Source organism: Cyprinodon variegatus, unplaced genomic scaffold (genome assembly GCF_000732505.1).
Source record: "Cyprinodon variegatus isolate N-32 unplaced genomic scaffold, C_variegatus-1.0 Scaffold760, whole genome shotgun sequence".
NCBI classification, from domain to species: Eukaryota; Metazoa; Chordata; class Actinopteri; order Cyprinodontiformes; family Cyprinodontidae; genus Cyprinodon; species Cyprinodon variegatus.
The window spans coordinates 64581-90115 of NW_015151213.1; the positions used below are offsets into that span (position 1 = coordinate 64581).

General features: G+C 36.4%; 2 protein-coding genes across 3 annotated transcripts; one reads left to right on the forward strand and one right to left on the reverse strand.

Moving 5' to 3' along the window:
• Positions 1-65: 65 nt before the first annotated feature.
• On the reverse strand, positions 66-24067 carry LOC107098238 (zinc finger protein 185-like). 2 transcript variants are annotated; one of them, XM_015395768.1, is made up of 9 exons: positions 23953-24067; positions 23497-23527; positions 23326-23416; positions 23129-23206; positions 8505-8597; positions 7249-8427; positions 7105-7167; positions 5369-5471; positions 66-318 (listed from the first exon to the last, which is right to left on the reverse strand). In XM_015395768.1, exons 2-9 carry the CDS (start codon positions 23504-23506, stop codon positions 214-216), a joined length of 1722 nt encoding a protein of 573 aa, XP_015251254.1. In that variant the 5' UTR covers positions 23507-23527; positions 23953-24067; the 3' UTR covers positions 66-213. The 2 variants fall into 2 exon arrangements, with proteins under 2 accessions (XP_015251254.1, XP_015251253.1); XM_015395767.1 differs by lacking the exon at positions 66-318 and adding an exon at positions 2328-3863.
• On the forward strand, positions 12170-17964 carry LOC107098239. Its single transcript, XM_015395769.1, has 2 exons — positions 12170-12463; positions 16187-17964. Exon 2 carries the CDS (start codon positions 16193-16195, stop codon positions 17474-17476), a length of 1284 nt encoding a protein of 427 aa, XP_015251255.1. The 5' UTR covers positions 12170-12463; positions 16187-16192; the 3' UTR covers positions 17477-17964.
• Positions 24068-25535: the final 1468 nt, after the last annotated feature.

Here is a 25535-nt window from a genome sequence, read left to right on the forward strand (position 1 = left end):
TCATTCAAACATTTGTGGTAATTAGCACTGACAGTGTTTTTAATTACACCATTTTTAAACATCATATAAACCAAATCTTTCTTTGAAGTGGAAAAAAAAAACATAAATCAGAAAAGCAACGTTCAGAGCAGGAGCTTATAATTGGAAGATATTTTGTAGGGTACATTATTCACCGTAACCTGTGAGACATACAGTGTTTGTCCCCAGCTGAATTCAAATATTAAGCACCCTAGAAAAGCAGTCATTACAGTGGATCACTTTGTCATGCAGGAAGATACGGCTATTCAGGTCTCCAATCGCCTTTTCACAAACGCCACACTGCAAAACACAAATATATTATTAGAATTAACCATTAAGAGTCACAATTTTCTGCACAGTGTTTGAATACAGTATTAGTATCAGGTGTTCTTTTTCACATTTTGTCACAATCTTAATGTAATTATTTAGGATCTTATGTGTCAGACCCACACAAAGTAGTGCAGTATTCATCTTCTTTCATTTGATACCACTAGTTAAGATCCAGTCCCTTCAAGGCACGGAAGGCAAGTTTATTTCTATAGAATATTCAGAGGCAAAAATCAAGTTGCTATAAATGAGAATCAGAATAAAGTACATTGTAATGGTATAAAGGCAACACAGAGAATACTGTTTGATAATTAAAATGAAATAAAAAATATTAAATTATTGATGAAGCAATGACAGAAAAATTAAACAACAAACTTAACTAATTATGTTTATATATATCACAGTCAAAAGTCACTCTGAACAAATATGTTTTTAATCTTGATTTAAAGCATTCAGAGTTTCAGAGCTTTTGCAGTTATCTGGGAGTTTATTCCACATTAGTGGAGCATAACAACTAAAAGCTGATTTTCCATGTTTGGTTCTGGTTTCTCCAGATCAAATTAGATCCAAAAGACTTGGTGTCCATTTTATGAAGCAGGTTTAACAAATTTAGATTCAAATCCACAACTCTAAATTGATCTGAACTCTGAGTTTGGTGTCACAACGGCTGCCATCAATCCGTTCAATCAATTTTAACTAGGTCCACTCAGAGTTAAGTGTGTGCACAGCAAGTATGAAAAGTCATTATCAGTGGAGCACAGGTTCGACGAGTCACCATGACAACAGGCAACAGGACATGCCTATTTCACCCCAATGGAACCAGAGATTTTAATGCAGCAATGTAAAAAAATAAAATAAAAAAGGAGAATGTATTGAAACCACGCTAAACCTACGCAGGAGAGGAAGATAGTTGCTCCAGGTGCTGCGTAAGTTTATATTAAGTGAGTTATGGAAGGCATTATTAATTAAAAGCAGTCCTCTCTGTTTTTCCATTTGTAGATCACTAACATAAGATTCTTCCTGATCAAAATCAAAGTCCTAGATCAAGCCATTATAATATATTTTCTAAATTACATTTTTGTTGCAGAAACTGAATTTTAGAAAGTAAAAAAAAAACAAAATTTTTCTAGTAAGAACTAAGTTTTATATATCTGGAAATGCTTACATAGATTAAATGGCCGTTCTGACATTTATCAGCTTGACTGAAAATGTATTTGTGATATCTGAAAAAAAAATCATAATTAAAATAATACTGACCAGTATAATGGTGATGATATAATGCTGACCAGTAATATTAGGAATATGGAGATCTGAAATTAATTTCTAGACATCCAGAATGCTTACTCTGTGGAGAATGTCATTTTGTTTGATAATTTGGAAAAAGAGAAAAGTTTTTTTTTCAGATATCAGGAATACATATTCAGTAAAACTAGTACATATCAAAACGGCTTGCCATACCCTGTTATGACTGCGATAATATTATGGGATTATTTCTTGACTGGTAGCAGATCAATATATATATTTAGGTGAAATCTTCTGGCAGCAGGTGAAAATTAAGTCTAAAAACGTTCTAATATATAAAACCTGTGGATCATCTCATGCATTCCTCCTGATGTTGATTCAGTCTTCAGCAGAGACAGAGGAAACTCCAAGTTTACTGAAGAAAACCTGCTACTGACCAGGTTAGCCTCGGAAAAAATATTACTATGACTGAAACAAAGGTTGAATAAATCTCTTTGTGAACCAGAAAAGTCAGTTTCCCTGTTTTCAAGTTTAGAAAACTTAAGATTTTCGGTAAACCTGCTTCAGTAAATGGAAAACCTCGGATCTCTGGCGTTTGATTCACTGACAGCTAATCTCAAATATATTTTGGAGCTAAGCTATTTAGTGATTTCTAGACTAACATGTATATTTTAAAGTCTATTCTCTACAGGGAGCCAGAGGATTTAGAACTGGCCTGATGTTCTCCAATTTCTTAGTTCAGGTTAGGATGCAGGCAGCAGCGTTCTGGATCTGCTGCAGCTGTCTTATCCACTTTTTAGGCAGACCTGTGAGAACACCGCTGCAGGGATCAATTCTACTAAAGATGAACAGGTAAGATTTAAACCAGTCCACTGCTGGACCAGAGAGGCCGAGTCAATTTTCCAGGCGCTCTAATGAAATGTAGTGAAAAACAATGTCAGATGCTGCACTAAGGCCCAACAATACTTTAGTAAGATCACCAGTTTAAGGGCTCTGATCAGTGAATTTGAAGATGAAACAAAGAGCCTACAAGGACTTGAAAGCAGCATGGTGATTAAAAACTAATCTTAATAACGAAAAAATCTCTACTGTTATAAGCTTCTGTTCTGGACCAGAACACAGACGGACACTCAGAAGCAGCAAGGTAAGTCTTTGCAGGATTTAATGAGATATAGAGGCAGAGGAACAACAAACAGGCACCGAGACATGAAGATGAACTGAGGGCCCAATGAATCCTGGCAGATGACTGAGACCTTAAGTAGAGGTGAAAACAGGCGCAAACGACAGAACAAATGAGGAAACACAGGTGCAGAGAATTGACTGATTAACAGAAGGCAGAAGGAGAAATGGTCCAACAGGGATAAATACTAGGAGAAATAAACTAAGAATGAATCCAGAAATCCAGGAATAATGACTAGAAAAAATAAAAAACAACTAAAAACAAAAAGAAGAAGCAAGAGAAATAGACTCCTAATAGCAAAAAAATAATTGATGATTTACACAAACACAGTAACCCAACAGTCTTCATTTAGAATAAATTGCTACTAGAGGGGTTATGGAAAGCCAAAAGTGCCACATTTTCAATAATCCTTTAGTAATAAGTGGAAATATTTCTAGTTGTAAATGTTAAAATCAAACAGGAAAGTCAGTCATGACAATTTGGATTTGTAATGTTGATCGATTACTCTATCGATCTATTGATAGATCGATCGACCCGGCTGTCGGTCGACTGGTTGATTGATTGATTGATCGATAGATCTTGTCCCGGGCCCAGCTGAGGCTGTCCGCTGGTCTGAAACCGAACCTTATTACAGGTTTAATGCAAAAATACAATGTCAAATTCTTAAAGTAAAATTTTGAGTGAACTAACATAAAAAGTAAATCAAAAGACTAACTACAATAAAAAAATAAAAAAAACAAATCTGCAGACTGCCACAGGGAGGTCAGAGTGGGGAACATAAGCAAAGTCACAGGCAGCACAAACAAGGATTGAAATTGACAAAGTAAACGAGGGATCAATTAGAGAGCAATGAGATGACAGGGGTTTATATACTGGGTCAGGAGAAATTGCAAAAAGAAACAATAAAGAGACAAGCTAATCAGATGGAAGTGGGAGCAGCTGTGGGAGGGCAACTGAAGGAAGGCGACTAATTAAAAAGAGCAGAAGCACAGGTACAAGAAACCCATGGGATGTGTCTAGAATAATGTGTATAACCCACAACTGACATTACAAGCACTCGATTCGCTCTCCCACTATCCAACGCCCAGGGGGTGCTCTGAGAAACATGCACAAGAAATGGGAAATCACTCAAAAAAAGATAAATAAATAAAGATAAATACTATAAATACTAGAACACCATAAGTAACTTTAATGATGTCTTTGCTTTGTAAAGGCTTTTGTTGACTATAAAGGGTGCTTAATTACTGCAGAGCTTGTTGTGTGGTGTGATGGAGCAAAGATACACCCTTTGTAAAACAAGATCCAGTGAAATATATTAGAAAAGAATTAGAACTTAATGCAATGAAAATAACACGATGAGCACAGACAAATGAGCTGCTATGCCCCAAAAAAATTAGGTATTGTTGAAAAACGGAGGACTAATAAACCACAACGTAATGCCTCAGGATTATGACCAAAGGCCAACTATGCTTTGGACCGGGAGTTAGACGTAAGTAGAGATGGTTCTGGGTCTATTCTGCACTCATCAATATGGAGTCAAGGAGGCATCATTCCACAGTCTCCAGCCTTGTTTTAATTACCCATACCTCTCCTTCAGTGTCCAGCAGTCTCCATAGAAACAGAGTACATGTGTGATAGAGGGTATTCTGGTTTGATTGCCAATGAATATTAAATCACGCTGAATGCACCATTGTGAAACATGGTGGTGGCAGTATCATGTTGTGGTAATGCTGTAGGGAATTAAGTCAGAGCCAGTGGCCAGAGTTATATTGCATTGTCTTGTATTGTATTGAATATTTTGTCTGAAAAGTCCAGTGAAAGTCATGACTTACTGTACACCCAATTGAGACTTTGTAAAGAGACTTAAAAAAAGAAAAAAAAAACTCTGCTTAAAGAACCTATCTGTCTGACCTGGAGCTAATTTGTAAAAGAATAAAACTTGTTTTAGATGTTCAAAACTAGAAAAGACCCCAAAAAGCCGGCAGCTGTTTATTATGGTTCTCCCCTTTGGACTTCTTTTTAATTTTCTTTTTGAATTTTCAATTATTTATGTCAATCTGTTTTTTGGTAATTGGTTTATTTTCTGTTTTGTGTCATTATATTTGTTTTATAGTTATATCTAAGTAGTGTTGTATTTTTTGTGTTGCTCTTTGTTGCCCCCTTGTTCCAGTCTCCTCTCAACTAGTTTCTAGTTTCTATCCACTCCTGCTCCCGGTTAGCTAATTACCTCAGTTTTGTTCTATCTCCCCTATATACACCACCTGTGCAGTTTTTGGTTTTCTGTGTATGTTTCTGTGTTGCCTTGGCATCTTCATTAAATCAGCAAAAACTCATCTCTCCCTCCTTCAATGCTACGTTTGGGTCCACAACCACATCCACCACCCTTTTGACAATTTTAAGCAAAAGCTAAACATTTAGCAAGAGCTGACAATATTTAGCTCACACTGACTACTTGGTGTAGAGGTCTATCACATAAAACACAAAATTCATCAGACGTTTGGTTATAAAAAGAACAAATAGAAATAATTACAAATGATATGAATATTTCTGAAAGGCAAGGTGTTTAAAAATGGAACATTTAAATTGAAATGCAATGCAAACCTTGAGGCATTCTGGATGGCATGCCATAGGCGGATAATTAAAATAAAGCTTGATACACCCATCGATGACGTTGAGGCAGTAGGAGCAGATGGATTTTTCATCCCTGAAACAGATTTGAAAACATTACCTCTACAGTAACACATTCACGGCCTGATCTTCAAAGATTGTGACTGATCTCTCCCCAATTATCCGCCTTGTCTATAAATTATTGCCCTCTTAAGCCTATAGGGCCATAGGTTAGCTAGGAATTGTTTGCGTGTACGTTACAATACACAAAGCGATTTGGTTTCACCCAAATGAAATGAGCAGACTGTGTGTTATACTGACAGTTACAGATTGGCCTTAAAAGAGAGGTGAGTCATTGGGGCAGCAGTGTCAACATAGATTCCAGACTCCCCTCTTCACAGACATCTCCTCAGCTCCTCTAGGGCAGCCATTCTCAACAATGGGATCCTAACCCCCCTTGGGGTCACAAGATGAATTCTGGGGGTAGCCAAATAGTTTTAGAAAAATATAAATGGGCAAAATGAATGTAACTTCTGACCAGACATTAGACAGATGGAAGGCGGCTGGTCTCAAACAGGCATTTTATGACTTAAAACCAGCTGTCCAGCTACTCGTGGACAGCGGTGCATGTTAAATTGGGGGTTGTGGCTTGAAAATGTTGAGAGCCACTACTATAGGGGAAGCCAGAAGCATTCCTGGGCCAACTGTAAGACATAGTCCCTCCAGCTTGTCCTGGATAATTCCCTGGCCTTCCTACCAGTGGAGATATTCGAAAAAGACGTCGGAGTCACCTTCCAGCCTCTTCTCCCTCTCCTCACCCGTTCACTAAAGCCGGGCACACACTCTACGAGTTTTTGCCCGTTTTTGGGCCGAATTTCCTGTTGTGTGAGTATTTTTTGTTCCGGCCAAGTTTCAGCCTCATTGAGCGTCCTGCGTAGTGTAGTATACAGGGAGTAACGAGGGGCTATTAGCCTCTCACAACCACCTCCCAATCATGAATCGTAAGGGCGGGAGAAAATCAACGTGTGAAAGTTAGTTGGCCCTCGTGAGGTGTTTGTGGGCAAATTCTGCTGTTGAAGCAGAGCTACAAGCCGATTAACCTGAAACTCTTGGAGTTCTTCTTCTTCCAGATTGACAAGTCCGAGCAGTGCCATCTCTCGGCACTGACTCTGATGTGGGGTTTTTGGATGTACAGTGGAAGCTAGTAGATTGCATTAGAGTATTGGGTCATCCAGCTACAGTTATTTGTCGGACACTCATTTAAAATGGCGTAACCACCATATAGTGCCCTATATAGTGATTAGGGCAGACCTTTGGACACAAAGGTTTACATTCAGAAGATCTCTATGGTCTGTAACATCGACCACAGAAAATTTTGTGAGTTTCCACGCAACTTTTAAAATTTTTAAAAAAGACATAAAACTGATGCCTCAGTTAGGTGTCAGCCTTGAAAAATAGCTTTGCACATTCTAAATATTTTCACTTGTGTATCCTCTGCCCCAAAATCTGTGCAGTTATCAGATTAAAATTCAATCCGCATATTGATGAAGACACACATGCAAACAATCTTTGAAGATCTGCTCTGCACCTGAAGACAACTTTGCACCTATTTTGATTCATGCAAACCTTCTAAAAATCAGGCCCATAATGTTAGTTATTGGTCTGACTATAGTCATTATATTCCCATGGGAAATGATGACAGGGTGTTATACGAGATACTGAAAACATACCTGGGTGTTTTAGGGGCTTTGGTTGAATTTGGCTCTTCTTCGGGTTTTTGAATCCCATTGGAACTATAAAAAACAACAAAATGATCAAAATATATTACACCTTTCATTAAATTGTGAATTTATTGTTTATGAAAGCATTCTTACTCTTTGGTATCATCACGCTGCTCATACAGCTCCTCCTGATTAAGTCCTTTTGACTCTTCAGGTTCAGGAACAGATGCATTCTGAGGTACTTTCACATCCAGTGCATCTGTCAGATCAATGGCTTTAAAATCAGAAGCATCCAGAACAGCTCCATCATCTCCAGGGGGTATTGCTTTATGAACATCTTCAATGTTAAGGTCCACCTGTTCATTTTCCAGTGAGGGCTCATCATGTCGTTCAACAGCAGTGCTGTTAACCGGTTGGATTTCGGCCTCAACAGCCTCCTCCGTTCTGCTTTTTAAGACTGGCTCCTCTATGGCTTCCTGATCAACTTCACACTTCACAGCTACAACAACATCCTCAGCATCAGCATGTGACTCGGACGGAGTATTGGTGCCTGGTTGCATGCTGTTATGTGGAGGTGCCTCCTCACTGGGTGTTGCATTATCAACTTTGGGGGTTGCCATCACATTCTCAACCTCAGCTTCTTTATTATCTTGTTCTTGGGGTTGTTTTTCACAACTGCCCTCTGCAGGTGTTTCATTGTCAAACTGACTTAGGGACTTGCTGGCAGTTTCAAACTGTATGTCGGATTCCTTGGTGGCTTGAGGAGAAATGTCTTCATCAGGTGCTGCAGAGTTCTCAGCCATCTCCTGCACTGTAAACTGAGAGACAGCAGGGAGGATTTCTCCATTTCTCTCCTGTTGCAGGGATTTCTCTGCACTACCGTCTTTAGTTAGCACCGATTCTTCCTCCCCTGCATCCCCCAAACTACGTGTATTTGCTGGCTCTGCTCTGATTAAAGCTTCCTCCTGAGGTTTCGGTATGAACAGGGGTGTAGCAGGAACCTCTTCAGTGTCTGTGACACTAGCTGGCTCCTGAAGATCACTGAAAAGCTGCTCTGCTACTTTTTTAGGCTCAGTATCAGCGGTTTTTCCTTCGACTTCTGCAGGTTTATCTGCTGCATCAACATTTTCGGTTGCTGAAGGAGCTGGTTGGATTTCTTGTTCCTTATCGACATCTGCTGGGACCTTAACAGGCACCATGTTGTCTTCCATATTGGACTTGTCAGCTGGTGCTTCTACTCCCACCTCCTTTTTTTGTCCATTTGTGTTTATAACTGGCATTTGCTTTTGTGGCTCTGGCTTATTAACCAGTTTTTCTGCTGGTGATGTGGTTCTGTAACATAGCATGATAATTATTCACAGCTTTAAACTCATTATTAACAATAAAGAGGGAGTTTCTTCTATACTAACGTTGTATCTCTTGCAGTATTTCCTCTTCTTTCCTCGAGCGGTGCATCATATTTACCAGGATTGATTTCATTGTTAGTCTCAATAGGTGAACCCCTACAACAAACAGGTGAAAGACAGCTTTTCAGTTACATTCATCTGACCACATCAATACTTAATTAAACTATACGTTGGCTGAGAAACCAGCAAACCTTATAGCCTCTGTTTAGGGTAATTAGATATTTAGACAAGGCACCTAAAGATAGGAGCTAGTTAGAAAATAGAGAAGATGAAGAGTTATTGTCTCCTCTTTCAGCATGAGACCCCAAAAATAATCATGCAACAAACAAAATATATATACTGTAAATACTTACAAATGTATGAATATATTGTGAAGTAATTATATTCATTATTAATTATTATACAACCATTTATGGGTGCTAAATGTGCAAAATTGTAGAACAATTTTTACTGTGACATTTCTACATTTTAGCATATGCTTATTACCTTTAGTGCCTTTTTGGAACATTTAATGGCAAACTCTAAATATAAATGTTAACTCTATTTCAATGTTGTAGCCTATATTTATATCTAAATTTTAGATCTATATATAAATCTATGGCTTACATGTAAAAGTTAAATCTAAATACATATCTTTAAACTTAAGCCTTAAAGTTAAAACTAAAGTAAAATATATCTACATTTTTTTCCCATCTATCTATCTATCTATCTATCTATCTATCTATCTATCTATCTATCTATCTATCTATCTATCTATCTATCTATCTATCTATCTATCTATCGTATATATATATAGTTTTAATGTTATTACCCTGTAACAGACTGGCAACCTTTCCAGCCTTACATTTAATATTTAGATTTAGGTTTTCAAAAATATTTAAACTTTACCGCCTATTTAAAAAAAGCATGAAATGTAAACAAAGTTCACTTAAACACACTTTATATGCTTATGATTAATTTATAAATAAAGTGACTCGAAAAATATTTTTTGATAAAATGAACATCAAAATATCATTAATCTTGTATAAATCATTACCATGAAAAAAATTATATAGACACACAAGTCTTGGGGCTCGATTAACCCACAGAAAAGAAAGGACTGAGAATAAACTGTTTGGAGTACAAAGATAAGATTGATATTTCATTGTTTATTTAATTTAATCATGTCCGTTTTTTTATTTAATTTAATTTAATTTTTTTTATTTTACAATTTGATGTATTGTTTTCATTCATCAAGGCTGTTTGATTTGTTTGTTGTTGTTTTTAAATCACAGGTTTTTTGCACATTGATGTAGCATGTGGGAACCAGAAATTATTATCATTGTGATACCTCTACAGGAAATAAACTGAATACGAATCTATTTTATTATATTTAACAAACTAGGAAACAAAAATAGGAGGCTGCCAGAGTTGCAATATGTTTATAGTAGGTGTGTGAATATTGTTTTAATGATGTTGTTTGCAGCAATAGATATTATTAGTGGAAATAGGGGGGCTCAAAATCAGATTTTGCTTAGGGCCCTGTGGAGACTTGGACTGGCCCTGTGTCTATTAGGCATTCACGATTTGCTGTGTTTTGTAATGGTGGCTTGTTAGAGTGGTTATATTGTGCACCTGAGAACAAAATCGAAACCAGGTAGACATTTTTTAAACTTTTTTTTTTTAAATAGTCCTTCATGAACGAAGATGCTTAAAAATAGATAGTAATAGTCTGTTAAAAAGATGCATTAAACCATTAGGTTTTCCATTTTATCTAAAAGCAATAATTTTTTTTTTCTCTTACTCTCCATATTAATAGTGCTTGCTTCCTCTTACCTGAAGATAAATCAAAAGAAAAAAAGAAAAAGGAAATGCTGCATGGTGACTTTCATAAACAACACAACGCTTAACATACTGGTGATTTCAGAAACATAATCTAGTCTCTTTACAATATATTAAACAAAAAAATAACAATCCTTTGTGTAAAGATGTGCAGAAGGTTTGCTTTGAGGGAGCAGCCCAATGTGCACGTGTACCTCATAACTAATAAACTGTGCTTTAGATGCCAGTGCTGTGTTTGTTTGCACCATAGGTCTCACAGGACGTGTTGTTGTTAAACAGGTGAGGGGGGCTGGTTAAATGAGATGACTGTCATGCATACATTCAGCAGTGATTCACCCATTAAAAAACATAGTGTGTCATAAAGTCACAGGAGCTAAAGGCAAACTTTTATAACTGTTTATATCAAAAGAAAAAGTGTCTCTTTTTGTGTTTCTTTTCAACAATAAAATTAGACATGCAAACTAGTGCTACAGTATATCAGAGAATCTTGTAATTGTTATGATTGTTAATGTTATGATGATGATATCAGTAGCTATACATGCCTATTTTCTTTCTTTTTTTTCGCACTTAAATCACAATGTGTTCTTTAGTATTTCATGTGATGTTATTTTTGTCCACTGTGAGCATTTCCTGCAGTGAGTTTCTATGCAGCTGAATTAAATGTTAAATTAGTATGAAGAATACAAGCTCAAAGCGCTTAGAATATATTAGCCAACAATTATTCCTCCTCTGATAGTCCTTAGCGATATGAATATTCAAAAATCTAATATTGTTGTGATAACATATTCACAATATGTTGTATAGCCCAAATGCAAACATTATAAATCAATATAATGAACTCTCTATGGAGCATATCAAATGGCCAACAAACTAAATTAACCATTTACATCAAATAGATATTTATTAAAACTTAAGCAACTACACACTGATCACATTTCAATTTAACAATTTTCATTAGAAATTTTCTATTGGATGTTAAGACATGAATGTTTTTTATAGAAACACTACGGAAAAGGATTAGGGTCCGTGAAAAATTTTAAAAAGTGATTTTTAAATTTAATTTCAGGATAATATAAGAAAAATCTCTGAATTCTGACTTTAATCTCAGAATTATGAACTTTTTCTCAGAATTCTGACAGCTCACAAACATGTTAGCATCAAGCCATAACCATGTCTGTTTTAGAGACTAAACTAGCTCTCTTGTTTTAATCACCTTCTGCTCTTCCATTAATGAAATAGCATCACCAGGGACCCCTCGGCCACGTAAAAAGTCGACTAATTGCGTCATTTTCCACCAATGTGTTACTGTTCCTCCCAAACAACTCACATCTTTGTCAGTGAAGCTGGAGGCTCACACATCTCTTCCTTCATGGTGACCATCTACATTAAGATCCAAAATTCTGAGAAAAAAGTCAGAATTCTGAGATTAAAGTCAGAATTCTGACTTTTTTCCCATATTAAACTGAAATAATATTTAAAAATCATGAATTTTTTTTTCAATGGTCCTAATCCTCTTCCGTACAATACTGCACAAAACCATTGAAACTGAAAAATGAATAAAATAATCTCCCTTTCATATTTACGGAATAGTATTGCTGTCACTTGAAAAAAAAATATTTTTTGCTAATTATATTGTATTAACGTGATAAATAGATTGATAAAAGTGATAAATAGATTGTATAAATGTTTAACTAGATCACCTCAACACATGTTGTTTTAATTTCTATCCGTAATTTAGCACAAAATGTATTTTGAAAATATTTCCCAGCCTTTTTATTAAAATAAACGCTTTCGACGCTTATTTTGGTAACTATCGCTGTCGTGCTTTTGTTTTGAAGTGAATTCCACATTACTTCCGGTTGTGCTACAGTAGCAGTTACATGCTAAGCAGGGAGAGCAGAGAAGTACTCCTGCTACATCATGTATGTTATCTTGTTTCTGGAGATCGGAGCTGAAGTAGTCACTGACAGTTGATGAGAGTTTAGTTTCTATTATGTTGTCATCTTTAAAACTACATGGGAAACCTTCAGACTGCACAGCATCGCGCTTCACAAACAGCAGGATTCACGTTTCATCACAGCGACACCATAACAGGACAGCTTATCTTCATATAGGAATATTACAAGGATCTTTACTGACACGTAAGTACGCTACTGGTGATTCAAAATCGTACATTAAAACATGAACAGAGCATAATTTTAGTGGTTGGTCGTCATTCTTTGGCGTCTCATCATTGAAGGGTGCGTTCAAGGGCTTTTCGTACTTGGGAAATCATTTTGATTCGATTCTACACAGTGCAGATTTTTCCTAACGAAACAAATAATGCAAGAGAAATACATTTGAAAATTAATTTAAAGCTTAAAAACCACCGTCCCTGCCTAAAACCCGATTAGAAGTTGTGAGATGTATGTTTTCCGACAGACCGTGAAGTATACTTGCTCAGTCTAAAAGACGCTGATCCTTTTTGTTCTAAATTATCAATAATAATGCAAGGACTGGCATTACAATGAAGTATGAACTGTTAATAAAACATCTCAATAAAGGACGGGAGGAATTAAGGTAAAAAAATAAAAAGTACAATAAGAGAAAGAAGAACGTTATTACAATAAAAAACCATTATTTATAGTGAGATTTGTATAGAACTCGTGGTGTAAAATTACAATTTACACATTCCTTATATTATACATTACAGAAAGATTGATTAAAAATACCAGTTGAAGAACATGTAATGTTTTATTTGATTTGTTAAGGTCCAGATTGAGAATTGTTATTATTGTGTCATTTATATCAATTAAAAGAAGAGACAAAAAGCAATATTAGCATAAAGAATGGTTCCCAAAAACTAGACGCACATATCAGGGATCAGTTAGACTGATGTCAAAATAATAGGCGTCAGTATTGGTCTTTTTAAGAAATAAAAATATCATTTGGTCCCTCTTATATAAATATATCTGCATTGAGAGTTGCAGTATCTATAGAAAAGCTCATAGAACCAAGAAACAGAGAGAATAATAATAAAATTCACAGTAGCAGAATGACTCTAGGTACAGAATAAATGCTGTAAGTGGTTAAGAATAAAACTCCTACAATCTACAATGTTTTATGTCTAAAGAATTTTGAAATAATAATTTAGTTCATTATAAATTGAGTGTGCTTGTCTTAGTTTATCATTCCAAATGTTATATCAGAGGGGGATGCTGAGAAGAACAACGAGAGACTTCACGTGCCTAAGATATGAGGAGGGCTCAGGTCAAACTTTTGCCATCTTCAGGAAAACAAAGTCCTGATTGAGAATAAGAATAAAGATCAAGGATTCTGTGGAAAATTAGCGAGGCCAGCCCGACTGTTATGACATATACACGGCGTATTATTCTGGTAAAGAGGTGGTACAGCTTGATATCAAAGGCGGGACTAAGATGGTTGGCGCCGTCAGATTAAAACCAATCAGATAACTACATATATGACGCAAAAACTTCAAGCGATGTGCTCTGTCGCAGCCTTCTGTTCCAACAAAAGAAAAAATACCAACATTTCCAACGAAGGCCGTGGGTGGTAACAGGTTATTTTTGTTTTTGCATGCACTTCCAGCTTGACTTATTGTAAAAGCAAAAAAATAAATAAACAATTACTAAAAATGTCTTGGAACTTAGTAAAAAAAGAAATTTTATGTTTTAAGCTCCCAAAAAAGTGGTCAAAAAATCTTTTTTTTTTAAACACTCTCCTCCAACACCTGGTGTGCTCTTAATCACTCAAATTAATGGGAGGGTTTAACAATTAACAACTTACTCCAAACAATTCCAAATATAAAACATAAATAACAAATTTTGGTTCTAAATTAACTTAAATATATTTTACATACCAAAAGACAAAAACAAAATTGGTAGAAATAAGACATTTCAAAAATGTTGCATAAATGGACACAACTGCTGGATTATGGGTAATTATGGCGCTGAAAGTCATGCATTGTAAAGTCCCGCCTCCTGTGCTTTGTTTGGTTGGGCCTGTTCTAGCCATCAACAGTGTTTTACCAGACTGGATTGATGGTGCTCTGTGGAACTCAGCCTGGCCGTGCTAGTAGATAAAAAGTAGGGACTCCTAACTTCATGACATTCTTTTAGACTTGTCATTAAAGAATAACTCCCCTTACTGCGCAGTATCAACGCCACCAATGCCACTCGACTTTAACGTGAAGTCGCCAAATTTGCCGTAAACACAGTGAAAAGGAAGTAGATTTTACTTTAATCGCTTTTAAAATATACTATAGGGGTCTAAAAGCCCCCAAATGTAACCACGAAATCACCAAGCTGACAACACTGGAGAGTTTTCCTTCACTGCAGAGCAGAGCAGCTGTAGCACCACTTGGCTTCAAACACTAACCTGCTTCACATCAAGACAGGCAGGAGCCAGCTCAGTTGGTTTTTCAAAATAAAGTAAATTTGAACATTTCGTGATTTTTAAAATCTGATTAGAATTAGAATAATTAGTGCAAATATTCAGTATACTATATTACATGGTTTTAGGATTTTATTTAATTAATTCTAAAGATGTGGGGGCTTTTATTTCATTGTGGTGGTCATAGAACCTGAAAGCCTGGACTGTCACTATTTATCCAAACCAAACACTCTGAATAAACAACATTTACTGACATCCAGTTTAATGACCCATTGAAACAGAATGAATACTTTAGACTAGATGATGTTAGAGGCACACTCTTTATTTTGTCTGGTTTTGATGTTTGATATATCTTCTCTCTTAATTATTCTGTTTTAACTTAACGTCTTTGCTTTTCTCCAATAGCTTTTAGGTCACAAAACTGACACAATACTAATGTTAGTTTGTTATACTAGAATGGACATATGACTTGTTTTTTTCCAGCTTTAATGCACCTACTATTTTTCATAAACTTTTGAAACGGATAAAAATCCTGATTTACTTTTATTTCCCATATAACAGAGTAATTTATTTATTTTTTGTGGCAGACCATAAGTGAACTGCCAATCAGTTCTCCTAAATTACATCACATCCCCTGCTAAGCCAATAGCGAAATGCTTTCTAGATGCATCATGGTGCAGTAACCCCTTTATGCCTGAAGAGGGCACCAAGCAGGTGGTTCTTGTGCATTACTTTGTTAGATAATGACCGGGACATTTAGACAGCATTGTAAGATTTTCTATTTACACAATTCAGCAAAAAAAAAAAGAAAAAAAGGTTGATTTAGGGGTGAGTCGTCCTTTAATTGTCTTTTCTTTTCCTGGAAAGGATGAATGAAAAAAGATGAGACATCAGTGTGTGAATCTATTTCTTGATAGAATTGTATATTTAGGAGGTTGTTTTAGTTAGATGGTCGAATTAGAAATGTTATTAAAAAAAAAAAAAACAACAAAATAGAAAAATATCTCCAGTTGATTATTTGATCTACTTTGTTTGCAGCAGTTGGTCACAAAAATAACGTATTCTAATTTTATATGGAGAATCTGTGGGAATAAGCAGAGTGTGACTCACTTAAAATATAAAAGGATGTTTCAGCACCAAGTAGTCGCTATGTTGGAGTCATCATAAAAAAAATGTTTGCATTATTTTTATGATTCTTACTTTATCATTTTCATAATTATTAAAATGGAATTTTGTTAATGTCATGATTATATGAAATATTTTTTTGTTTGTATTTTAATAATTATAATAATTAGAGCAGGACTGCAAGTATTTAACCATGAAAATCTAAAGTTCAATAACTAAATCCTTAAAATGTGAAATTTGAGCTGTATGTTTTATTTCACTTCTGACTTCTTTCTAAATGTACATTTGTGTTTTGTTTTTCTTCTCTCTCTGTTTTGTGATGTTTTGTTGTCATGTTTCAAATATAGAAGAAGATGCCGTCCAGAAACCATCTTGACAAAGTTGGCCGGAAGAAAAAGAAGAAGTGGACAGAGGAGGCCATGGAGCGCGCACTGATAGAGGTGAAGTCTGGGCGGTGCACAGTGAGGCAGGCTGCCAAGGAGTTTGGGGTCCCCAAGTCCTCGCTTGGAGACCGGGTGAGCGGACGGGTGACGCCGGGGAGTCGCAGCGGGCCGGCTCGGCTCATAACCTCAGCCGATGAGAAGCTGCTGGTGGAGTTCTCCTTACACATGTCCAAGCATGGATTCCCACTTACCAAGCAGCAGGTGGTGTCCTTCGCCTCGTCCATTTATAAGCGGCAGCACAGGAGGGTGGCGTTATCCAAACTGGGCCAGACATGGTGGCTCAATTTTAGAAAGCGGCAAGAAAAGAACATTACTATTCAGCCAGCAGACAATGTCGTGCGTGGGAGGACAATCTGCGTCAGGAAGGAAGCAGTGGATCAGTTCTTTCGTCTGTTGAGCACGGTCGTAGACACACATGGGCTCAGAGAATTTCCCCGCCGGATTTACAACTGCAGCGAAATGGGCTACCAGCTGGGCAGGAGGAAGGCCGCCGTCTCCAAAACCGCCAGCCTGGGCTACAAGCCAACGCCGAGTTCCAGGGACCACATCTCTGTCCTCGCTTGCTTTAATGCTGCAGGGGAGGACATTCCTCCATTTATTATTTACTCTAGGGCTTATCCAGGGGGGGTGTGCTACAAGACACAAGGCCCTCCCAATGCCCTGTACGGGTGGTCCGAATCCGGTTACATCAACTCTGAACTCTTTAAGAAATGGTTCCTCAAGCATTTTCTGTTTCAAGCGCCAAAGGAGCGTCCTCTGCTGCTGATTTTCGACGGCCACAAGTGGCCCGTGAGCCTGGAGGTGGTGGAGTCGGCCCGTAAGGAGGGCGTGGTCCTTCTGTGCCTGCCTCCTCATTGCTCCCACATCCTGCAGCCGCTGGACACCGGCCTCTTCGCCGTCCTGAAGCAGCGTTTCGCCCTGCTCACAGGAAACGGCGCTGCCGCCGAAGGCCATTTCGCCATCACCAAGAAGGAATTCTCTGGAGTGTTCAACAGAACGTATCAGCTAGCGACAAGCGAGGAAGGCGTCCGGATCGTACGGGAAGGTTTTAGAAAATGTGGCGTTTTCCCACTTAACCACTACGCAGTCAATGAGGTCCATTTGATGCCTTCACACGACGCCGGCCCTGCTGCCGGCGACTCCCTGTTAAAATCGGCTCCAGCAGCAGAGCTGACAGCAGCTGGACCCTCCTAGCTCGTTACCGATTCATCAAACTGCCTGTACCTTCGAGGTGAGTGGAGGTCGGTTCTCCTGAGGAATCCACGACTGGTCGCTTAATTCACCCAAACCCAATCAACTACTACCGGTGCCGCTTATTAAGATGCTGAAGGGGTTTACAGTCGTGCTTCCCCACAGGACGCTCCGTTTATCCGACTGCCAGAAGGAAAGAATGTGTTGATATTTAATTGGTTGCCAGCATTGCTTTCATTGCCAAGGTTTGAGTTTTATCCCCAAACAGCCCAGGTGAATCAGTAGAATATAGTGCTGGCCACATTTATTGGTGCTTCTTCTGAAAAATATCCATTCATCTTCAACTGCAAGAGATTTATTTAAACAAAGAGACTTTTTATTTTTATTTAAAAAGATTTACTTTAGTTTTTTTAAGAGCCGGTCGTAACCAGCTGAACATTTATTGGACCCTCTAACAAATCCTAAATTAGCTTTTATTATTATGAAATCGGCTGAGCAGAGTTATAAAATTGTGAAAGGCGTGAGAACGTCGTATTTCAGCACAGAGCTGCCATGTTGGTCTTTACAGGAAGACAAACGTTTTCAAGCCAGACAGTTGTTTAGCAAGGAATTCCTCAAATCTGAAGTTGAACTGGAGCTTGAGCTTAGGCCCACACGGTGGAGAATCTGTGGTGCTGTGGGTCTATTTGCTCTTACTATGTAAAGGCAGCCTTGTCATTGACTGTTGGTGTACTGGGAGATTTTCAATAAAAAGACAGCAGACTCTACCTGCTACCTGGTAATGAATCATTATGTGTGTTTAAACAGGATTTATCCCAAACCTAGATCCAAATGCAGGAATTTATCGCCATATTCTACATCTACCTTTTTACTATGGAGAGAAATCTGATCCAATATTATTGAAAGCAAAGAACATGTTTCAAAAAGGACAATTTGAGGAAAAAGTGTTTTCAAAATGGAACCTTGTGAAAGTTTGCTAGGTTTGCTTTTATTTCATACTTTCTTTTTTTTCTTCTTCTTTCTGGGGGGGTTAATTATTTTTTTCTTATTCTTTTCAAATCTAGATTTCCTCTCTACATTTCCGGCTGGTCCATGTCTAGACCAACAGAAATGCTGTTGCTAATGCTTATGCAGAGCAGACTGATTTCTATTGGTTCGTAAAACTGTTATGTTCTTTGCTTTCAATAATACTGGAACAAATTTCTCTCCATATTTCTCCTCCTAGAACTAAATCTACAGAATCTGTGAGCTGAGTTGGAGGAAAGATATACGGTCCTACTCGTAAACAGTGGAGGGAGAAAAAAAAAGCTAATTTTTTTTTTTGGTTAGGGAAAAAAAATATTCTAACATGTTTACTATTTTCCAGTAAATATAACAAGTTAAGGGTTTTATTTCTTCCCGTTTATGAAGCAGAGAGCTGCTTCATGTCTACGGAGTCATACGAAGGGCTACCAACACTGACCTCTGAGGGGAAGAGTCAGCGTTCATCTATTAACTTCATGTATAATAAATATATTTCTAACATTTCTTTTAGACATTGCACTTTTTAAACATCTATAAATGCAAGAAAAATGAAAGAAAAGCAAGTTTTAGATGCAGCTCACTGATGAGTCGTTCCATTTCTAGAAAAGGTTTGAGGGCCCCTCATGTGGCCCTCTGGCACCACGTTGGTGACCCCTGCTCTACGCGTTTCACTGGGAGGTTGTTATATAACAAAAACTGAATTTATTTCAAGCCTTTTTATTCATCTGAACGAGAGATTAATATTTTTCCTGTTTGATTATTGTTGATTAAAAAATGGACACTCAGTTTACATTCAACACACAGAGCTTCTAAAAAAAGAAAAAAAGAGCAGTAACTCAACTCCCTGCTGGTTGATGTTACAACTGGCTTAACTAATGTTATACAGGCGATTGTTTAGCGACTGAAAGTCTGCAGTGGCTGCAGCCTCGCTGACAGATGTGCCATCCCACGTCTGCGGCCGTAATTACAGAGGCAGACTCTTCATCACTCTGTGGGCGGGCTGGTCAGCCAGATCTTCAAGTTTCCTCTCAGAAAACATTACAGGCTTGAGCTGCCTGTTCTGACAAAGTGACACATGATGGTGTATGATATCCAGCTCATCCTTTACTTGTCACTAGAGGCAGAGCAGAATTCACCGAAGGCCTGAGTTATTAAAGAAAATGTTTGTTTTGCTGCTTTTTAGACATTTTTGGAACTAAGCTGTTTGAATATTTCTCTTAGAATGAAATCTGTTTTACAAAAGTGAGATTTTTCTCTTTATTTATTGTGCTTTTAAATAAATGTGTCCAAACACTGCATGTTTTAATGCCATTTCAACAGAAGAAGCATGTTCTCAGGGAGACCATTTAAATAAAGATGTTTTATGAAAATATATTAGCATTTGTGTCATTACTTTCTATGCAGGTGTGCATTTGTTTATTTACTCTATCAGCTGGATGTCAGACAAAATGTGTGAAATTTAGCTAATCAAATTAAGCACCTTTAATCTTCAGAGTTTATTTAAAAAGCCTTTCAAATCTTTTCCAGTTAAAAACAAACATTTATGAAGGTGGAAAAAGATAAGTATGGAGAAACATTTGTTTCAATATTATTGAAAGCAAAGTAGGGGCGGAGCTAGAGTGGGGGCAGGGGAACCACTGGACCCCCTTGAAGTCTGATTAGCCCGTAAATCATGGACATGTGACAGCATCAGGTCACTGATGTACAAAGCTTGATGCTATGCAGAGTTAGGAAGTGCAACCAAATGTTCTAGTTCAGGAAAAGTAAAAAAAAATAGCCTAAACTAAATTTAACTTCAACTACAGGTTATTTAGTTAATGTTTTTCAGCAGGAAAGAGCTCTTCTGCATAAATTCTTGGAGGAATAGTGGAGATTTTGGTCTTACACTGTTAATAATAACTGAAATAAATAGGAGGATAAATTAAAAATTTTAAAAAGCATTTTACATGTAATGGCATAGATGTAAATTAAAAAAAAAAAAAAACTTCAATTTTAAATGACCAAGAGAAAATTTTATTTTTTTGAACACAGTTCAAAAACGGACATTTGAGGAAAATGTATAAAAAAAAAAGTTTGACCCTTATTTTTACAGTTTGTTTTTCCAGACTTTTCAGAATTTTCTGATTTTAATTATTTAGTTTTTTTTTTTTTTTTGCAAGGTTTTAGTCTTTTTCCAAAAAAACATCTGATTTAATTTAATTTTTTTTTTTTTTTTTGCAAGGTTTTAGTCTTTTTCCAAAAAAACATCTGATTTAATTTAATTTTTTTTTTTTTTTTTGGAGAAAACTGAGTTTTATGTTTAACAGACTTCACTCTGTAGACGTCTGCATGGAACAGCATTTCTATTGGTCTTTGTTTGGAACCAATAGAAACAAGTCTCCTCTGTGAAGCATTTCTATTCATTTCTAATTTGACAAAATAATGTCACATCTGAGGTTATACTTTTAGGTTTAAATTACTGGTCAGATATAGTTTCTATTTCTGTTCACATTTATTTAGGGATAGAAAGTATGGCTTGGGTGCCTATATTGTTTGCAATTTTCTTTGTAGTTATTGTTTGTTGAATTAGCTGTCTCAAATTGTCTGAAATAATTTCATAGATTCAGAAAAGTGTGTTTGAATTTTTTTTTAAATTAGATATGAAAAACAAAATCTGAGAAGAAAATCTTTAAAATAGCTAACCATCGATAAAATATTTTTAACATGCACATAAATTTGTCCTTTTTTTAGTGAGGCTTTGTTTTTTTTTTCAAATTTCCTTTTTTTGAAACACATTTTCTTTACATTTCTTTTTTTTTTCAAGAGGTTCTTTGCGTTCGAAAATATTGGAACAAATTTCTCTCCATAGCTGTAAATGTCCACTTTATCTTAACTATAGAGGTTTTGCATGCCGTCACACATAAGTAACTTTTTTGATGTTACTGTAAAGCATTCATTTTCAAAGTTGGGGTCCTCCATCAACTACTAAATGCTCTTGATATCCTGTTAAGAAATTAAACCAATTAAATGTTTATGATAAAGTGTTTTATGGTTGTGTGTTCTGTTATTACACCTGTGGTTAAATGTTTTAGTAGATTTTGTTCTCTCTGGTTCCATTTTGTGGGTGAGAAGTTAAAAAGAAGCCCTTGGCACTGGGATTGGGTCTAAAAGCCTGACTGAATGCTAATCCAACTGGCTGCTAGAAGCTGATGGATTCCTGTTAGAATTAAAGTATCTTTTACTGTCTGGCTTCATTTCTGCCATACCTTTGCATATTTATTATTTTAAAATCACAGATGAGACATTTTGAATTTAGTTTTATATTCTGTAAAATTCCAGCTTTACCATCGACATCTAAGGCTAGTAAAACATTAAGAAACATTTACAGTCAGGAGTTTCTCTTCTGGGATTGAAGCAGAAACCTTTTGTCTGTTTGATTACCAGGAAATACTTTAAATTCCTTCAGAGGGAAAATACTTTAGTAAATATTCAGACGTTAAAGTTTGAGTCACATATACCGAAGGTACCGTAGGTCTGCAGGAAAGCAGCTGAAGGACAAAGTTACTGTTTCTCTGCCTAAATATCAAAGATGGCGTCTTGATACCTCAGTCACTTTTAGGGTGATGCAACACTTGGAAAGCTGATCTCAACCTGAACAAAAAACACTTTTTACTCAGTTCTTTATACTCAACCTTTTCATTTTAACTGGGTTTGGAATCTATACATCTGGGGCTTATTTTTGCTCTATTTAACACAGGTTCATATTCTCAGATACACACTTGCATCTTTATAAATAAGAATATTAATGTAATGGTGATGTGTTGACGTAGAAAAGTGACCCTCATCTGGAATTTAGTTTAAATTTAAAGGTGTTTTTTGTGTTTCTTTAATAATCAGGGGTAACAACCGAAATTCCAGTTTTTTTTGGGAAAATTTAAATATTTCATACAATCAGTTAAATCGGCCTAAATAACAATATAATGTTACGGATAAAGAGTGCTGCAGCCAAAGCTATGACTGGAAGAAAAATGTTTGATTGAATAATAAGTGCATATTCAACTTGTGTTTTAATCAAACCTGTACACAGTGAGTATTATTTTACATTACTTTACCATTAATAAAGTTTAACTTAACATGTTTGGAGTCTAAATGTGGGAGTACCTTAATAATAACCAGGCGTGCTCTGGTCTTTAGATGAACATGTGCATTTTAATGACTGGAAATTTTATCAAAACTATTTTATTTCAATTATTTTTAAAAAAGTTATATCTGGGATGATTTATTTTAAATATTTATTTCTGTAAACTGTGATGAAGACCTAAAGCTAATGAAACCCCCAAATTCATCTTTTCTTCAAACATACCCAGAGCAGAGAGATGAAGCTTCAAAATAAAAACTCTATGTAAATAAACTTTTTTACATTTTAATTTTACTTAATTTGAGCAGAGAAATAACAAAATTGAACAATTAAATAAGATGTACATTTTAAAAAATTTAAAATAACTCCAATATCATATATTAGTGAAAAAAAAAATCCTTTGGCAGATCATCTTATTTACCTGCTCAAATTAAAGCCACATACGTAGCCTGATTAATTTTTTTTACCTATTTTAAGATCTTATTTTTTCAGACGTGTGTTTTTGTGTTACTTACTCAAATCTTCTGAGGATCGACTGGATGTATGAACTCTTTTTGGGCGGAGCCGGTTTCTGTTTCTTTTCAGAAGTCACACTACAACACATGAGAAGTTTCCTCTTAGTGTTATCTGTGCATTACTTTAGAAAAAGAAACCCTGTGGCTGATGTTGTTTCTGCAGAACATCCTGATCAGCTCTGCTGAAAATTACTCACCTGTCCTCCTCAGGCCTCTTGATCCAACAGTTATCCTCCTTGAACTCATGAGTGACCTTGATTTGTTGAAATACCTTCTTTTTGCCAAAGTCTAAAAGAGATGTTCTGAATTAATTGAAATATTCTTAATAAATTTGGAAATATATATTTTTTAATAGATTGCCACCTTACCTGCTGACATGGTGTCTCTATGATCTTGAACCTGTAAAGATGAGTACATTTAAATGAAGTTTGCTGCATTTCCTGGTTCGGTATAACTGCTTTTCAACAGCAAGCTTAACTCGAAATAAACAAGTTTATAATCTTCATTTCGAACTGTGTTCACTCATCTCTGCCCAGGTCGTTATAAACGTTTTGAGATCTCATCACATATTCTCCATCCTTCCCCCCTCTGATGCGTCGTTAACATTTTTGACCTGTGCTTAGTTTTTAATCTCCTTTAATGGATCTAAATAAGAAGCTGTCAGCACCAATTAACCGGGTCAGATTTGCTATGCATTGGAAATCAAGCCAATTTAGACTTTCTAATGAGCTTTGGGTGTGCAAACAAGTCAGGGAGATAAGTACCACTGGAAAAAAAGAAAAAAGAAAAGGCCAGTTTTTTGGAATTAGGTTTGGCAGACTTACCTATTTCAGTCTGCTGGGTCGTCCACCCCGATGATGCCGAGTCTTCTCTGCGTCTCTGTTGCCACCAGGTTGGTAGTGATACTTAAACCCAACCTGTCATTTCAGATTCCACCCCCTACTGAGCATCAAAGGCAGACGGCCATCACTCCCCCCCTCATTCTGGTTTTACTTCTGCTCATGAGTGAAAAGCCACATTCCAAAGATGTCATCCGTTAAGATCTTTTTGCAGCAGCTCTTTCCTGATAACCAGAAATGAATGTGGTTTGTTTTCTATTTCTCAATCTCAACCCCCCACCCCCTTGATCTGAGTATGTATTCACCAAATTTAATCAAAATAAATGATTTCAATAAAGCCGCAAATAATAAACCTGATTTATTACATTATAAAATTCGCTGAGGAAGTTTTTCAGTTCTGTTTTTGCGTTTTTTTCCGAAAAGCATTTTTTTGTGTGTGTTGTAGATGATTCAGATAAAAAAGAATTCAGGAATCATGAAAAACCAGACCTGAAACTAATTAAGGTGTAATCTCTTCCTTATCAGTGCGTTTATGATATTTTCCCTGGAAGGCATTCCCGTACAACGTGTTTGCTACAGTGCACACGGCATGCTGTTGACAAACATCTTACTGAACTAGAATGGACCAGTTTAGTTTCTGTTTCTGGAAAGAGCTGTCAGCATCAGCCCTGTTTAAAGCTCAGATTCTCACTTTATTCATTTCTGGGTTTTTTAGGGGGGTGGGCATGTTGGAGCCAGAGCTTCTATGATGCCCAGAAAATTCTCTGATATTGTTTAACTGGCTCTGGAATAATATGGAAAAGGAAAATTGTTTCATATTTTATCATTGTTTATTTTCTTAATGCCTTGTTTCTTATTTCTTGTATCCTACCACAAGAAGACAGGACTGTATTTTCTTTTCTCTCAACTACTCTGATATTATTGATCCTATATCAATCAGTTATGTATTTTTTAAACTCACTTCTGCCAGATAAATGGCCGTACCATTTGAATGGGATTACAAGGGACAGATTTTTCAATATGGTCATTCAAAAAAAATAGTCGACTGTTGTCATTGTCATCAGTCCATTCAATTTCACCAACTTTTCATCCACATGTGTGTGTGTGTATATATATATATATATATATATATATATATATATAAGGTCATCCTCTAAATTCTATGTTTTTTAAGGTGTATTTTTTTGTTCACGTCAGTTTGATTGTATAACTTTGATCACAGCTTAGTTAGATGAAATCAATAGTTTTACATTAAAGTTACATGGTATCTCATTGACAAATATAACCTACCTACAGTCAAGCATGGTGGTGGGAGTGTCATAGTTTGGGAGTGTCAAAAAAGTATGTGTGGTCATCTCAATTTGTACATTTAAGTCAATACATTTAAAATTTGTATTTGTTCCTTGCTGTCGACTCATGCAAACGTGACATCAGCTATTTGATCTGTGAGAATACAAGTTTAGTCATGGAGAAGACGAAGGAGATAATTATTGTCTCCGCTGCTCATCAACAGCTCAGCAGTAGAGGTGGTCAGCAGCACCAAATTCCTGGAGATGCACATCACAGAC